At 33.3% G+C, this 18,494-nt stretch overlaps 1 protein-coding gene across 1 annotated transcript in view; it reads right to left on the bottom strand.

Moving 5' to 3' along the window:
- Nucleotides 1-4,261: 4,261 nt before the first annotated feature.
- The window catches only part of LOC106466244, a 37,286-nt gene continuing 23,053 nt past the window's right edge, over nucleotides 4,262-18,494 (bottom strand). The window contains exons 3-4 of the mRNA XM_022394223.1: nucleotides 11,709-11,994; nucleotides 4,262-4,427 (exon numbers count right to left, since the gene is read on the bottom strand). Of these exons, the coding sequence (XP_022249931.1) occupies nucleotides 4,262-4,427; nucleotides 11,709-11,994 (452 nt within the window). The remainder of the gene's footprint in view (nucleotides 4,428-11,708; nucleotides 11,995-18,494) is intronic.

Below are 18,494 nucleotides of genomic sequence, written 5' to 3' on the forward strand. Positions count from 1 at the left end.
TGACCTCGCTGACGCAACAGTATATTCATGCACGAAGTCGCCTTTGATTGCCTACCAGGTTTCTTTTCGAGTGAAAAACTTTTATTTTGCGTTTGTTTGACCAGTCATGAAACATAAAGTATATAGCACAGACTTACGTAATAACAGATGGTACTTTATCGTCTTACATAGACTTACTTAAAATCAAATGAACTATTATAATTTTACATTGTAATCAACAGATTAGCATCGAGGGATATAACAGGTGATTCAGTTATATTTTCCATAAATACAACCGTTTAGAACATATTTATCTATTTGACACCAAATTATATATTATAAAGTTATATCATAACTAACTGTGCAGATATAAAACTTGCATAAGAGATGAGTTAATATTGATTTACATTGTGTCAACCTACATTAAGCACAGACGGTACACAAAAATAATTTCAGAATTTTAAACTAATTTACGGTGTCTTCTGTTAACTTTATATCAATTTGCCGTTAAATTTTACTGGAATTTACCCTAAATTAACTTTTTTTAGTCTGTATTTTTAGTTTTTTATTGTTATTCTAGAAGAAAATACCCTTAACTTAACGGTTATTCCACATAAAATATGTGATTTACCATGTATTTGATGTGTTTTTCACTGCAATTAAAGAAATAAACATTTTAATTAATGTTTAATCCACATAAAAGTTATTTCCAGCGCTTTTTTTTTCACGGTCAATCTACAAAACCATATTTAAAAAATAATGATTAATTCAAATACAACAATGGTTGTATTATATATTTTCAAGATTTTCGTTTTTACGATTCCATCCCGGAGCACTTCAAATGGTTTATCCACATAAAATGTCTTTATACTTTTATGTATGTATATAAATGTTAACCAGGTCACCTGCATGGTCATGGCCAAACCGCTAACTTTTCTTAGGGTTTGTTTTGTTTTGTGTTTTTGAATTTCGCGCAAAGCTACACGAGGGCTGTCTGTGCCAGCCGTCCCTAATTTAGCAGTGTAAGACTAGAGGGAAGGCAGCTAGTTATCACCACCCACCGCCAACTCCTGTGCTACTCCTTTTATCAACGAATAGGTGCACTTCTTGGACCATTTTTGCATTTTCTATAATGAATTAGTCCAAACTATTGCCATTTATCGTAATATAGAAAAATTGGTGGATTCAAAGAAAAGGACCACAGTTTAATCGTTTTTCATTTTTAACAAAATTCAAGCGTTTTATTGGGTGAATTTCATAAGTACTTTGTACTATTAATGCATTAAAAATTCCTGGATTAAAGGACAAAAATATACCCCCCTGTGTCCTGTTTCATTTTCGAAAAAAGCCACAAAAAACAAGAAAACTTTATTTTTCTAAGTAGTTCACCTGACCACATTACCAGTATTTACCAGAGCTCCAAGTTTCTTAAACCACATGCCGAAACTGACCAATTAAAGAATAAAAAAGAACTGTTTACACAAGAAAGCTACTGATATAGGTATTTTATTCAGAGACATGAATTATTTTTTTAATTATCTAATTATTTCAATAAGAAAGAAATGAGAGCTTATTGTGGTAAGAAACAGTGTGCGTTTAGTTTAGAAGAGTTTATTTCACTGAAATCCCACTATCTATACGTTTAATGACGAAAACATAAGAATCCTGATGCTATTTATTCGCTATATCAAAGACTTATTTATGAGCAAGCTATGAAAAAAACCTCTATACAAAGATACTAAGGAACAGCCACAGAATGCAAACAAAGGACAAACAATCCCAACAGAGCATAAGTAAGCATATATTTGTTTGTTTGTTTGAAGTTAAGCACAAAGCTACACAATGGGCTCTCTGTGCTCTTCCCACCACAGGTATCGAAACCCGGTTTCCAGCGTTGTAAGTCCGCAGACATACGGCTGTGCCAGTAGGAGTGCGTAAGCATATGTGTGTGTTTGAGCGTACTTTGTCATTTAATTCGAATTATAACAATATAAAAAATCTATTCGTACCCTATTGGTGATTGCGTTTGTAATATAGACCCCCCTCCACCCCACCCCACTAGTTATTGAAAAGATGGCGAATGTATTATTTTTCATGAAAAAATTTTAAAGCAAAATTAATAATGAAAGAATCCGATATATCAAGAAAAACAAAGAAAATTATTAAAAATTACTAAAGTTAAATCAAATAGTTTAGCTTTATCCATAAGTTTTGTTTTAAGTTTCTGTTTAATAAAGTAAGTTAACAAAACAGGTAGAAATTATATCTGTAGGTCAAGAGCTCGAAAACATTATTTAACGTTTAATACGAAGTTCAGTGAAGGTTTGGTTTGTTATAAATTTCGCGTATAGCTACACCAGGGCTATCTGCGCTAGCCGTCCCTAATTTAGCAGTGTAAAACTAGAGGGAAGGCAGCTACCCATCACCACCCACCACCAACTCTTGGGCTTCTCTTTTACCAACAAATAGTGGGATTCACCGTCACATTATAACGCCCCCACGGCTGAAAGGGCGAGCATGTTTGGTGTGACAGGGATTCAAACCCGCGATCCTCAGATTGCGAGTTGAGTGCCTTAACCACCTGGCCATGCCGGGCCTCTTCACGGTAGGTGTCTCTGACTTGATGGCGATAAATTTCAACAATAAACAAACAGTACACAGTCCACTTGTTTTAAAGTGATATACTAAAAGAAGTCAAGCGTATTTATGAATATTCGTTACATTGTTGGTTACCACAGTTGTATCCGGAGCTTTAAATAATTGTCTATTCCTTGTCAAAGTCCACCCAGGCTGGTTCAGATACTTTAGAACACGTTTGACAAGACAAATTATATCTTTTACTCTGTTATTACAAACTATCTGTGATAATTTCACTTTAAAAATCGCTGCTATCCGCGCTTTATGGCTAAACTCACAACCACGCAGCCTAGATTTGTTTATATCGAACTACATTTTCGACGCGTATTTATACCCCGTCAGAGGCTAGAACGTTCCACACACTACTAGATATTATGATGCAATGATATTTAATTAAAACAACGACAAATCGCAGGAGGTTCTAGTAACGTGATGCAATAATATAACAATAACAATTCACAATTACTGAGCTACACAACGCATGATTTGTAAACAAACTTGCGATAAAATACAGCTTCTAAAAATAACTAAATTTTAACACTTGTGCTGTATAACTAATTAAATTATAACCTTCGCAATAAACTTAAATGGAAACAGTTGTGTATATCTAACAATTATTGTTCTAATTTGTTATTTAATTTCATTAGCATCAGTTTCTCGAAATTGTTATCCATCCATCCAGCTCTTTTTGGCTTCAAAATGTCTTTACCTGTTGTGAAAATGTGCTCTACAGCTGCACTCGATGGAATGGACTTATTGAGGTAAATGAAGAGAGATCTAAAAGCTGGTAAAGGGAACAAGTTTGATTCTATATATTTTGGGGTGTATTGTTCTTTGTTCAGGAACAATGCTATTTTATCGTTGTTACTTTGGGACCAATTACTTGCAGATTTTGCTTGTTTTTTAAAGCACGTGAAGAAATCTTCGTCATCTCTCTCGATGTTCGAAAATGACGAAATATCACTTACATCCGCATTTGCTGAACTTTCATCACCGTCGTCTTCCATCTTCTCTGAAAGTTTTTAATCATCATTTGTTGTACAGTTTCTTTCCCAGCGTTGCATCTAATCCAAATCAGTTTAAGCCTTGGGTGAAAAGCAGCTTTGAAAACGTGATCCTCATTGACAAAGGTAGTTTCAAAGTGCTTCAAAGTTCCTGAAATCAAAGCATCAGCATGACGTTTGCAAGTCTGGAGTGGTTAACCACAAAGATCTTTCAATTTGGTCAAACATGCGGTAAATGTTGGAAAAAGTAGTCCCATATAGACCTTAGTTTCACTTTGAAGTAAGTACAGCGTGCGTGCTACAGCTCGAATGACGATTACATATTCCTTGATGAGGTTTATATCCGATAGGTTGAAACAAACTACACCCAGCTCATCACAGACTTTATTAACTGAACCCTCTCATTTCATTACTGTGCTCTCCATACGAACGAACGTATCATACGTCGAATTCCACCGCATAGCGCATGGAACAAGAAATCGTTCGCCTAGTTCTTGTTGTATAAGGACAGCTGTTACGATGCTGCGGCTCTGTTTGTTTCAAAGCTTCTGGGCCTTCGTCGATCGGGACATTTTCTTGAACGTACCGTCGCTCAAAGCCTTTTCTACGTGACTGTTGCTACTAAATTGAGTGTATGTGCCTCAAACTTCACTGAACTCTGCCTCACTATTAATGATATCGGCAATGTTGTGGAATTTTATTTCATTTTCCTGTTCTTCATCACTTGACTCGAGTGTGCTTTGTTCTGCTTTGGAATCACCTGCATCACTACTTATAGGTTTAGCTCTTATTTCAGTGGAAAAGATCCTGCAAAACAAATAGTAAAATATAAAAAGAGACGTGTATATGATGTGTGGCATGGCTTAGTAATACCATCTTGGTATGGTATTGCCGTATTGGCATGGAATAATAGTAATAATTTAATTTCTTATACAGCTTTCCACTAACCGTTGTCAGCCATTCAATGAATCTGTCACTGACCAATCTCTACATTAGTCGAAAGCCCGGTGAAAGAGATACAACTTCAAAAGACTTTTAAAAGACCTGACAGATTTTGAGCACTGCAGCTCGATAGGTAGAGTGTTCTAAAACGTAGGAGCATTGACAGAAAAAGCATAATCACTAAAACATGAGAGAGAGAAAGAGACAAAGAAACAATGCTGGTATTAATTTATATTAGCCTCAACCCCAAAACATTTGCAGTAGTTTTCATGGTCTGGTTTGAGCTTTCCTTATTCTATAATTTATACGCACAGCATTTAAGCTATGCTTTGTTGCAGGCATTATTTGTTAGATCGATAAATTCTGTTCTATTTGAAAAAAATTAAGCATTCAGACAGAAACTCCCGCAGACCTAACTTTATTTAATCGTACCATTTTTATTATTATTAATCATAAATTCAATTAATGTAATACTTTATCTATACATTTAACAATCTTATATAATCTTGCGAAACAACGTTTCTCGATATTATTCATTTCCAAAGTTTGAAAGTTAAAAAATAAATAGTGACTTTTATGAAAAAAAATTATATAAAGCAATGAAATTGTAAATGTTGCCCTATTATGTTTAAAAGTTTGACTGTAAACCTAAGTGTGTAGGTATCTGTTTTGTTTGTCTGTTGAATTTCACGCAAAGCCACTCGAGGGCTAGCTGCGAGCACCATTCCTAATTTTGAAATAATAGATTAGAGAGCAGGCAGCTAGTCAACACCACCCACCGCCAACTCTTGGACTTCTCTTTATCAACGAATATTGGGATTGACCATTACATTACAATATCCATTTATGAGTATTTTCATGCACGTTTAATACAAAAACGTTTGGTACTTTGCGGAAATCACTTACTGAAATATTTTCATTTTTACAGTTATTTTGATAAACCAAAATGAGTTTTTACAAGATATACTTTTAAACGTTTACTTTGTTTTAAAATTTTTGCAAAGTCGTCCATAATTTTGAACTAATAGACTAGAATGAGCGTAGCTAGTCACATCTACTGTCCAATTGTTCTTTACTTTTGTTTGATCAGACAGTGAGATTTGATCGACTTTCTTAATACGCATCAACGGTCTCAAAGAGAGGTGAGCGTTTTTGTGGCAACGGGATTCGAACCACGAATCACAGGATTCACAGAACGCGGGCACACTAATAATTAACCATACCAGGCCCAAAAGTTTACATTACGAAGAAAATATCTCAGTTTTTTACAAATTCTGTAGCATCGAACTATTTTAAAGATTGTCAAACATATTAAGTAAGAATCTTAGAAGTCACCGAGTGGATCAGAGAGAAATTTATAGACTTACAACACTAAAATCCGGTGTTTGATTCCCTATAGTGGACATAGCACAGGTAGCGTATTGTGTAGCTTTGCAACAAAAACAAACAAACCGAATCTTAGAAGCCAGATTTAATGTGAGATGTTGTATTTTTTTAAACCACAGTTGGCTCACAGTAAGCTAGGAAGCTTATAACACTAAAAATTAAGATTCGATCCCTGTGGTGGGCACAGCATGAATGGTTTTGTATTTTACAACAAATAATATTTGTATATCGCATTTTGAACCTGCTAGTCAAATGGGTTAAACGGTAAACAGCCAGATTAGAGACTCAAAGTTTCAGGTAAAGTCGTCTATCAATTAGAACTATTGATCAAGCTACGAGGTTACTCTAACCAAAAAGTAGAAATTGACTGTCACTCTTATAATGCTCCCACAGCGGATCCTATTCAGCGGTACATTGGGCACCCAAATTTTGGATCTTTCGATAAGCAGTCTGATACACTAATTATCAGACCAAGACTGGCCCTCTTTTAATAAACACTTTCATGAACACATTGATATAGCTTAGGCACTTTAGATGAACAGCTCAAATCCATTGGAAAACTAACAACTTTATATCGAAAATAATAAACTTAGAAAGTGATAAAGTATTTTATATTTCTAATTATGCATTTTTTTATAATTCAGAAAGTTAACAGGTGTAATAATACATGAATTACTCAATGGATTTAATAATCTAAATAATCTTTCAATGCATTTTAGTATATAAAAATCTGAAAGAAATTCAAATTTCTAGATCAAGAAGGAAAGTTGAGTATGTTATGTTAAAACAATTTTGAATTAGCAAATCAATAAGGTATGTTACTACCATTGGCGATATAAAGTTGCGGTGGTACGGAATGTATTAGAACTACATTTTGACATTTTCTAGAATTTCGGAAGTAGTGTGATTCCATCGAAAATTGATTGTTTTTGGGAAAGGTATGTAAAATCCCTTTCATACTCAGGTTATACAAATTTCTTCAGATCGGGGATTTAGAATTTCCAAGACAGAGATATTTCTTGTAATTAATGGCATGAAAAACAAAAGGGGTTGGGGCTGCATCAAACTGGGGAATCAGGACCACCCGGAAGAGATCCTAGCTGTAGTAAACAGATTGTAATAGGTGAGAGTTCACGAACACAACGAACAGTTGCAAAAACGATCCACTATGCAAATTTATGAAGGAGTGTTTCTGTCTGGAAAAATAAGAGACACAAATCACATGTACATGAGCTGCTTCTAAGACATATCTGTTGAACTGTCGCATCTCTCTAGCAGCTGAAAAATAAAACGGATATTTACTTATGTATTTTATGTGCGATCGGACCGTTTAAACGAGCGTGGGAAACCGCTGTCCTCGTACACAAAATGGATTATGGAAAATAGAAGGGAGGATTGATGTGCTTTTGACATGACAACCTCCCATTTTATATTGGAAACTACGTTGCAGTGCTATTTTCAATATGTAAGGTCGTCAGAGAGAGCATGTTCGGATGTGATAACATGGACTGTAACGACGTAGCAAGATTCAAAAATCGTTTAGTAGAATATGTAATTATAGTAGAATATTTATATTACATTATTATATCTTAGCTTACCAGGTAATATGAATAAAAATAATATAGTTTCTGCAAATATGGTTATTATATGAAAATATATTTAACGTTTTTTTTTGTTTGTTTTTCGTATTCAGTCTGTTTTATTTGCATACAGTAAATAACAGCCGCCATAAAAAATGAAACTCAAAATTCCCAAGTAGTTTATTTTATTATAATCATTAGCACAATTAATTATTCGTACATAGTAATCTCTTGAACGTATATATTGAGCAAAGTGACTAGGTCCTTTTTCAAAACCAATATTTTACCAAACCGAACATAAACAAACAAATTAAACAATCTTACCCTCTTTTTTTTTTCGTATTTACAATAAAAAGTGTTTGATTAATATAGAATTATTGTTCAATCCATACAAAAATTAAAGACCACAGAAAACTTAATTTGGCCTGTTAACTTGTTCATATAACTATTAAACAAAACAAACAAAATAAGAATGACCAGTTTGGACGTCTACTATGGAGCATCAAGTGTGAATTTCTTCAAGTTAGTAATTAATACATGTTAGTCATCTCGTTAGTTGAAAAAATATTCTATTAAGTTACCAAACTTTAACACTTTTTACTTTACGCCCACTCCCACGGCTCAGCGGGAAATCTCAGGTTTAAGACGCTAAAACTCGGGTTTCGATACCCGTGGTGGGCGGAACACAGATAGCCCATTGTGTAACTTTGTGCTTAATAACAAGCAAATCAGGTTATTTTACGTTGTGATATAGCGCCTTTGCGATTGGAATGTTACTAGCAAATGGAATACGAAATTAGATCATATTGTATCTTTGGGAATGAATCAATTCAGAGGCGAATTGATATGATGATGCACCGTTTTTCATTTTCTTTGTATTGTAGTAACATCTAATTGGAATGCAATCAATACTTCAATATTTTCTATACGTATAACCTTCTAATACCAACGATACTTTTGATGCAGTCTGATGATAATTAAATACTTCTGATACAACCTTTCGATAACCTGATATTCCCGTTACCCAGTCCCTCGGCGAGTTAGCGGTAAGTTTGAGGACTTACAACTCTAAACTCTCGGGTTCGATTCCTCGCGCTGGACAGAACGCAGATATTCCATTGTGTAGCTTTGCGCTAGAAAAGAAAACACAGGCTCTCTGATACCCTTTATAATGTTCTGATACCCCATTATTCCAATGAATACTTTCATTAACCCAATACCCCGAAAGTAACATATTAATACTTCTAATATTCTTGTTACATCATACATAAATTATTTTCATTCAAGTTCTAAAATATTTATATTTATTAGAATTTTGAAGGCATTTTTTTTTCATTCACATTTCTGAATAATTTTCTCTTTTGACTCATGCTGAAAATTCTTACGTTAATCAGTTTCCATAAAAATATCTTTCCTTCCTACACTTTACAACATATTGTTGTTGTTTCTCACGTTCCTAGGCAGTTATTTCTCTATATAATTCGTAACATGTTTCTTATCTTGCGGATATTAAATTATTTGCCCTTATTGCAATTAATAATAGAATTATCAAGATTATTTATAATTTTATATTAACGTAGTCCTCTCCTTTACTCAAATTGTTAAAAGTGTAGAACATATTCCCTTTTACAGTCGCCGAAACTTTATTTTTTAACAGTAACCAGAAAACGAAAAATATGTTGCTGTTTTTGAAACAGCCGCTTATTTACATAGAGAATATAACACAGAAACATCCAACAAACCACTAGAGGAGTCTCATACCTCCTGTGCAGAAATAACATAAAAGTCTCCTTAGAATAAGACGTAAATATGTGTTTTCTTATAAACACTATGTTAAAACAATATAAACGATAACTATTATTATTATTACACAAACGGTTTTATCCTATAAATGTTTATCATTAATGCACAAGTAAATCTTCCTTGACATTGTTGCTTTCAATGTGTATACACTTTCATTCTTTCGTGTTGTATTATATATATTAAATTGCGTGCAAATAGGAAACGATTTTCGAATACCCTTTCAAAAAATTACAGAAAAATGTTTTTGTTTAACTTCATCACAATTTTACAAAGTAGGAGAATAAAGCACGACAGGCATTCTTTTCTGAAGATTCCCGTACTGAACTAATCTTCTGGTTATACAAGGTCGTTATTCAATGTTGTGTATCATAAAAATAATTCCCGTATATCTAAAGCATTACGGGATAACATGTATTTAGAATTTGCCTGGTTTCACACATTAGTCAAACACACACACCTACTAAAGTTCTACTTGGAGATGCATTGTTCCTTACATAATACACTGACCAGTTGCACACTAGCCAAACATATACTTACTATAGTTCTACTTGTAGATATTTTGTTGACTCTTCATGTTGTTTTAAAAACTTTGTTATTCATCGGCTTCACGACATTTTGCATTAGAACACAGAACAATATAGGGTCTTCAGCTCAGACACTAGATAACCATAAAACAATGTGGGTTTTTGTAATAAAATCTTGTGGTTCTGCTGCTAACCCCTATATAGTAGTTTTATCTTAATGCTAAGGGTCAGTCTACAAAAAATAGACAAGATTAATATCATCAATTGAAGATTAACGCTTTACCATATGAACATTAGCATCAATTACAATGTAATTGATGATTACAATGTCATTTTCAGTTATTGAATGTTTGTTTTATTGTAGATGAGGAAACCGTGACGTTAACAATACACCAAGACAAGTCTGAATACCAGATGACATCCGAAGTACAAGACTATAAAAAACAGGTATTCTTATGTGCCTATGGGTAAAAAATAGTACAGATAAAATTTTCACATGGCAAAAAATGGGCATGAGTTCCAAAAGTAGGGAATCATAGATTTAGAAAATATCGATAATTTCTTTATATAAAAAATATGCGACAATGTAGACACTTCATAACGATTTAAATGAATGATGTATGGTGATGAACAGGGCGAAAGTTGAATTCTGTAACAAAAGGTTGTGTACTGCTATATCAACCGTTTCCACAATTTTTTAATTTCAAGTGGGTTCCTTGAGAAACAAAATAGTTTCTATCGGCTTTGCTTAAATGTTCAGACTGATTTTGAATTTAAAAAAATATACTTATAGACCCAGTTTTTTTCCAGTAATAACATTGAAAACGGTATATTCAAAGTTTTCTTCCAAACAGTTATTGTGGATCTAATCTTTATTATTTCTTCAGCTCCTAGCCAGACTACGTTATGATTATTCGAGAATAGGGGGTAGGGGTAACTCACGTGTAAGCTGTGCAAGCATGCCCTTTACTAGATATATAGGGACCATAATATAATAAAAATAAAATGAGGGTAAATATTGTTATTTTTTTTGAATTGCACTTTGATTTACATAGAAAATATTACTAATGCTCCTGGCACCGATCAATAGAATCACTAAACAAGTAATCCGAAAACCCGAACAATACTGCCTTCCGACGGCTCTCGGCTTGTTTTATGATTTATCTATTTTTTTTAATCTATGATATTTCCTAGTATCTTCAGGATAATCCTAAATACTTGGTAACGTGAAAATGAAATTAACAAGCAGTTGAATATTAAATTAGTTTCTATTACAAATTTGGTGTTTATAAGAATGAAATCTGCGCAATCCTTCTTTTGGCAATATTTTCGTTAAAAAAAGAAAACAAAAAAATCCTAAAGGTTTTCATTCTAGTCAGTATTCACAACAAGTAAAACTAAAATATATTGAACATAAGAAAAGAACGATGCCTGTAATCTCCTTCCCCAAGTTAGCACTTCGGGGTTCGCCACTGAGGACAACGACGTTTTGTACAAGTTCAAGTTAAAAGTATTATCTTGGAATAACATGGTAACTTTTAATCATTCTTTTCCCCCCACCCCTTTTCAATTTTAATCCATATGGTTACACTAAATAAGTTTACTTTCAGTGGAGGTGATTTTAGCTTGTACCATAAAATAAATCACTTGTTCGTCCAAACAAATAAAATTAGCATTAACCAAAATGAAGGGAAAATCTTCCAGTCTTTACACAAAAAAGACGTATTCATTCATTCATTGAAACCTTGAGTATTTTGCTAGAAGCCAATGCTTTATGACGTAGCGTTCATGAATTGAGCGGCATGATTGCAGTAGGCCGACTGAGTGTTTGGCCACCACCAGCGCTTTCTAACCCCGGAAATGACGTAGGGTTCTGTACGGATGGCAGTCCTTGGAGCAGCTGCTGGTAGGCTACTGCTTGAGTGCGAAGGCTATTCTGGTTGTAGGCAATGGCAGACGCAGAAGTGGCGTGCTGGATTGACGTGGGTAAGGCTAATGCAGGAGATGATCGCTGTGCAACTGCTGCTTGATTGGAAGAGATAACGCTAGAAGATGGGTAGAAAGCATAAGGTAAAGAACTTAGCCCTAAGGGAGCCTGAGAGAGACCCGTGCTTTGTCGAGAAAGAGTGGTTGCGTCACCTGTCAAAAGAAAAATATATTAAATTAGAAAATTATATTAATATAATATCACGTTTTTTCTGTGAATATACCTGTATATACACACACATATATATATAAATATTTGTGGTTTCATTTACGCTTCTTTCATTAATATTTTTCTTTATCAAGTGAATAACTACATAACATATCTTCTTCAGCATATACTAAAAGATTTGCTAATGAATAAGCAATTTAGCTTATTATCAGTACACTTTCAATTTAAGGTTTTGGTTTGTTATGAATTTCGCGCAAAGCTACACGAGGGTTATCTGCGCTAGGCATCCTTAATTTAGCAGTGTAAGACTAGAGGGAAGGCAGCTAGTCATCATCACCCACCGCCAACTCTTGGGCTACTCTTTTACCAACGAATAGTGGGATTGACCATAACATTATAACGTCCCCACGGCTGAAAGGGCGAGCATGTTTGGTGTGACAGGGATTCAAACCCGCGATCCGCAGATTACGAGTAGAGCGTCCTAACCACCTGGCCATGCCGGGCCACTGCAAGTAAGAATAAATAACTTATTTTCACGTTATAACTGTTGTTGATTTCCATTCGCAAGTGGAGACAAGGAGAGACGATACAAAACATATATTCTGTCGACAGTTTCCATACCTACTTAAAGATAACGAGAAATTGCACAAACAAAAACGTTTATGATTTTTCCTAAACAAGAAGGCTAAACGTTTGACCATATAAATTTGAAAAATTTGCACACTTGGTGGACATTCAAGAAAGTTAGTGAGTCAATTAATTTATTTTAGAAATGAAACGACAATACTTATGGGGCACCCGCATGTTACACCGCTAGAAGGCGCTACACGTGTGTCGACCACAGGCAATGGGAGGGAAGGAGTAGAGACAATGATGTCACCAGAGAGGGTGCGATGCTAGGGACGCGTTGCTAGGCCGCCATGAGAAGCGGACATGACGTCCACGAACTGAATCAACGTGTCTCAAGATGGCTAGATTTAATACAGTCAATATAAAACACTAATTCATTAGTTTTATATTTAATCATACTTCCTGACCATTTATATGTAAACCATCCTGAAAAGTATCCATATTTATACATCATGCAATAATTTAATACTCACTGTTTCACTACTTTGTCTCTCTGCTAACCATATAATTAATTACTAAGAGTTGTGTCTTCACACGTAATCAATGGCTTGATTTAACCCTATCATTATGGGTAGCTAGGGGTCAGAGGGCATGTCATCACATTTGTAGACTTACATTCAAAATTTTATTGAACTACTAATTTATAAATGTATTTCAATAAACTTGGTATCAAACTGTATTTTTAATTCAAATTTTAGTATTATACATTAGTTATTTTCTTAATTTGAAAGTAAATATTATAAAAAATAGCTAAATAATGATTTTTTGTGTGTCACACAAGCACGTCATCTTCTGGGTTTGGTAGGATTAACTTTTATGACACCCACAATACAATGTCTGTAGTTTCATACAAATTATAAATTCTAATTTCCGATATTGGCAAACTAGAATATAAATAAGAACCTCCTACCTTTTCTATTTGCTAAGATATCATAATATTTATCGAATCCACCATATTTGCTCCGCCCACCACTTCATCATTTGAGAAGACTTGTTTATTTATGCCTGTTTTTATACCTATAAGTTTATAGCCAATCAAAAGCTTTACATTTCCTCTACACAATTCTGTTAGTCTTTCTAAGTTACTTATGAGAGAAAAGCTTTTATATTTTTGGAGAGTTTGGAGTATTATGATCAATGCTATTTTTCCGAACAGAAATTAGATTTTTTAGATCCAAATACAGCATAGCTAAGAATCCTGGTAAAGTACAATATATTTTTATGGTATCTGTATAGTCATTTATAATTTTTTAGTATTCAAAAATGCATATTTAAAGTCTAAAAATTTTTTTTTTCTACATTGACATGTGAATTTGGACAGGTTTAGGACGAGGGTTAGCAAGTAACACTCACGAGTGCAAAAAAAAAGAGCTTCAGAACATCACAAATAGTGAAGATAATTGTTTTCCGAATATTTTTTATTTACTGTTCTAAGATTTAAGAAAGATCATTTAAATTCAAATATTTACTTGTAAATAGTAATAATAATAATAATTATATATATATATATACACACACACATATGTAATGTATGATAACCAAAACCTCACTGTACTTTACAAAGTATTAGTTACTGTGTAAGCATGGTAAAATAGGAAACAAGATGTTCATAAACATTTTCACATCTATATTACCATTAAATCCCGACCACCCAAGTTTATTGGATCAGATACAATTTTTTTACAGAGCCATATCATAAATATTTTCTCTAACTTTTAAAAAGAACTTTAGACAATTATTGTTGAAACCACTGCACTGTAAAGAAGCCGACAAATTCTACCCCACTGTGTTCTCGGAGCTGCGATTCAAATAGTTTTTATAGGACAGTTACGCTTATCGACTTATTCGATCGGCCCGGACTTTCTATAATGTCATAACATAAACATTTTATAATACTTTAGACAATTGTCGTTGTAACCATTATACTGTTAACAAGTTGATAAATCCTGCCCCAAATCAGGGAAAGTCCTGGAAATTGCACTGCATGAGATTACTTGATACTGACGGTGTCAAATTACTCAAAATACGGTAACACCTAAACAGGAACGGTGATTCATTGCTATATATATTCTGCAGGTTTCTACTTCAGCCGCTAACAGTAGAATAAATGGGGGAAATAGGTGTAAAAAGATTAGAAGAACTCTCGGGAGATTTACTTTGGAACTTTGCTGTCCATACTGAAAAGAACAGAGTACTATTCATTTTGTTTCTTCTTGTTTGTAAGCCACCTGCTAGCAATAAAATAACTACAGAAAATAAGAGTGAAACGGTGAGAAATTTAAACTCTGATCACAAGTACTTTGAACTTTTGTGTTCAATATTAACAATACTATACATTTTATTTTGCATTTGCAACCTTTATTTTCATTATACTTTGATTACTTACATACAACTTTACAGTACATACATACTTACATTATCAAGTATAATGTTACAGTAAATAAAATATAAAGCTTTACTGAAAATAAAAATAAATATGTTTCATACTTAATTACGAGGTTTTTATTTTTGATTTGTTTCCACTATTTATTATTAAAAAGTAACTAAAATCATAAAAATCGAAACTTATTAGATAAGATAATGAAAGAAAAATATCTTCATGAGGTATACGCACCAGCAGCTTATAATGTGATAAGGTAATGTGAACTGCACGTGCCCCGTGTAATTTTCAGTTTATGTCGGGGTATTTGTAGTCAGATACGGTTCAAAGGTCAATAAAACAAAAATCAATAAATATAAATAGATGTATACTGTTACGAGATTTAAGCTATTTAGAATAAACATTTGTGGTTTACTGTTGCACTTTGTAGTTATTCTAGAAGAAAAAATGGTAATTTAGATTTATTTCCTCATTTTTATGATGGTTACGAGGTTGGTCAAATCGACCAATACCATACAGAGTTAATATTGATAAAATAACAGATTGAATATAAAGTTTTATCCAAAAAAAACAAAAAAAAAACGTTTAAATGATTATTTACAAGTATATAGAGATTACGTAAATGAAACTTCACAAATTTGAGATACATAAAAATCATTTTTAATCTTAGAATCAAAATTACTTTGCACGTTTGATAGTCAACGTTCTGAAAAAAATTCATTAGGAAATCTTCAATAAAGATATTTTAGTACTTAATTGAAAATATGATATTTTGTGTATTAAATCCTTGTAATGTTTACTAATAATTTCCAAAATTTTGTAAAGATTCGCGCACATTATCATTATTATTCTCATGGAGTAGAGTTAATACAGTGGGTATAAAACACGAATTCATTAGTTCTATATCTAATCATACTTTCTGATCATTTATACGTAAATCGTCCTGAAATATCATGCAATGACTTAAAACTTACTGTTTCACTAGTCTGTCTTTATGCCAATCATATAACTTTACAAAATGATTCATTTACACATGTTACTTTATAGTTTTATCTTACATGAGTTTTATAAGGGTGAACCATGTTACTATATTTCTACATATGATTACATAATCAATGTCCAGACTTAATTATGTTAAAACCAATATTTTAATGACAATCTTACTGTCCGTAGGCTTTTAACAAATCTGCTGTTATCCATTATTTGAATTAGATCACAACTTATGTTTTTGTTTTCATTTATATGTTTATTTGTATTACTTGTGTTTTACAAAGGTGGGCAGTGTTACTAAGGGTTGTTTTTTACACTTCTATTGGACAGCATGCAGGTTTCAACATGTCTCATCCCACTTTTCCTTTACTTGTGTATCTATAGGACAATAATGTTATTAACACAATTAACATACTGCTGAAATGTATACAGATAGCCCTCGTGTAGCTTTGCGCGAAATTCAAACCAAACAAACAATTCTGCCGTATTTACAAAGAGTATAGTTTGGCCTAATGGTTAACTTGTTGGACTGTGGATCTGAGATATCCTGGTTTGGGCTCTGTTACCACGAAAAAAAAAAACAATGACAAAAGTAAAATGAATAGTAATCATGATCTGCGTCTTGGAACCATGGGTATTTTATGAGAGTGGCAGTCAAATCCAATTATTAAGAATTTTAATAAGAAAATGAAGACTAGTATATCATATCAAAATTATGAGAGCCTCGAGTAGCTTTGTTCAAAATTCAACAACAACAAAAAACACAATCATAACACCTCCTTTTTTAAGTATCCACAACCAGAATATATACTGTATTTACTTAAACGTATTTTTTAAGTATCCATAATCAGAAGACCATCTCTTCCGAAAAAAAACAACCTTCACGTCTCCGTTGTGAGATACGGGGGCAGCATGACAAGTAGAGAATTGCTGTGATTGGGCGAAGTATGGTGGTGGGTTTATTTCATCTGACTGCTCAGGTAACATTGAAGGCCATTCTAGGTCACCTTGAAAATGTCATTCTAGTGTAGGTCGTGAAACCCCCAGTACCTTTTCAGTTAAAAACATTATGACTGAACAGTTTTTAATAGATATGTGTAACAATGTGAAGGATGATTCCAACAGCAAAATAATCTCGCTGTGTAGTGGCTTTCACGTGCGACAGGTGACACCAGATGGTTCATGAACCTACTGTCCCCATTAGAAACAAAATCAAAACAGCAACATGAAATGTAAGAACAGTGTTTCAAAAAGCAATATTACATAATATCAAACAAGAAATGCAAAGATTAAAAATAATTGTATTGGAAATTTGTAAACTGAGGTAGACTGGAGAAGGACGAATAAAAACAGATGAATACACAACCATATTCTCAGGCAGAGATAAGCATGAGAAGAGTTAGTGTAATCTTGGATCAAGATAGAGCAAAATGCATACTTGGATATTGGGCCAACTCTGACTGAATTTTATTTATGAATTTAAAAGGCATGCTACTCAATATCAACATCATACATATTTATGCACTAACAACATATCGACCAGAAGATCATGAAAGATTATATTCAGAACTAGAACAAGCTAAATCTCACTGCAAATCTCAAACATAACAGTTATACTAGAAGACTTTAATGCAAAAGTTGAAAATTGTCGAGTAGGAACCAGAAATATTGTAACGAATTTGTTATTATATATTCATTTTAATATCGACATTTGTTTAGATTAAATTTATATTTATAAACACACATAGCGTATACTGTTAAATATGTATTGCGAAACTCCCGCCTATTCTCCAATGTTGTAGGAGATTCTCGAGAGTAAGAATCAACAATATATGTGTGTACGTAAACGCTTGTGTTAGCGCTAGAAAAAAATTCTAGAAAATCTCCACACGCCTATAAATATAACCAACGCGCCGCGCCAAAAGAGAGTATCTATTATTGGTTTGCTATAGTCAGTGTGCTTTAAACTTCGGATAATATAACTGTGATTGTTATGACGCTTATCAATCGAAAAGCTTCAGATATTTGACCAGGAGCATTTACAAAGTTTGAGCATTACAAATCATTTAACTTCAGTGGATTCTCATCAGACATTAGTATTTTTACGAAAACATTACATAACATCACGGTGGAAAACCCGGTATGTGTGGGTAGTAAATAACGGAGGACAAAGCTAGCTAGTTTTCCGTCAAGTGAATTATACTTACGTCAACTCGTAATCGACTCGCTCATCGTGAACCCTCGATAAGATATCAAGGAGGTTCCAGACTATAAAGAAGACTTTATATTGCTTGTAAGTTTGTGAAACTTTTGTTTATAAATCATTGTTTGTAATAACTATTTGTAATAACTGTTATTGTAAATTGTATTGTTGTGAGTATATTAAAACATATTTGGGTTATAAAAGAAAACTGAGTGTATCAGTCTTGTTGGCAAATATCATAAACTGACTATGTATCGGCTTTTACTTAACTTCTAAATCCA

This window comes from Limulus polyphemus, unplaced genomic scaffold (assembly GCF_000517525.1).
Source record: "Limulus polyphemus unplaced genomic scaffold, Limulus_polyphemus-2.1.2 Scaffold2204, whole genome shotgun sequence".
Classification (NCBI taxonomy): Eukaryota; Metazoa; Arthropoda; class Merostomata; order Xiphosura; family Limulidae; genus Limulus; species Limulus polyphemus.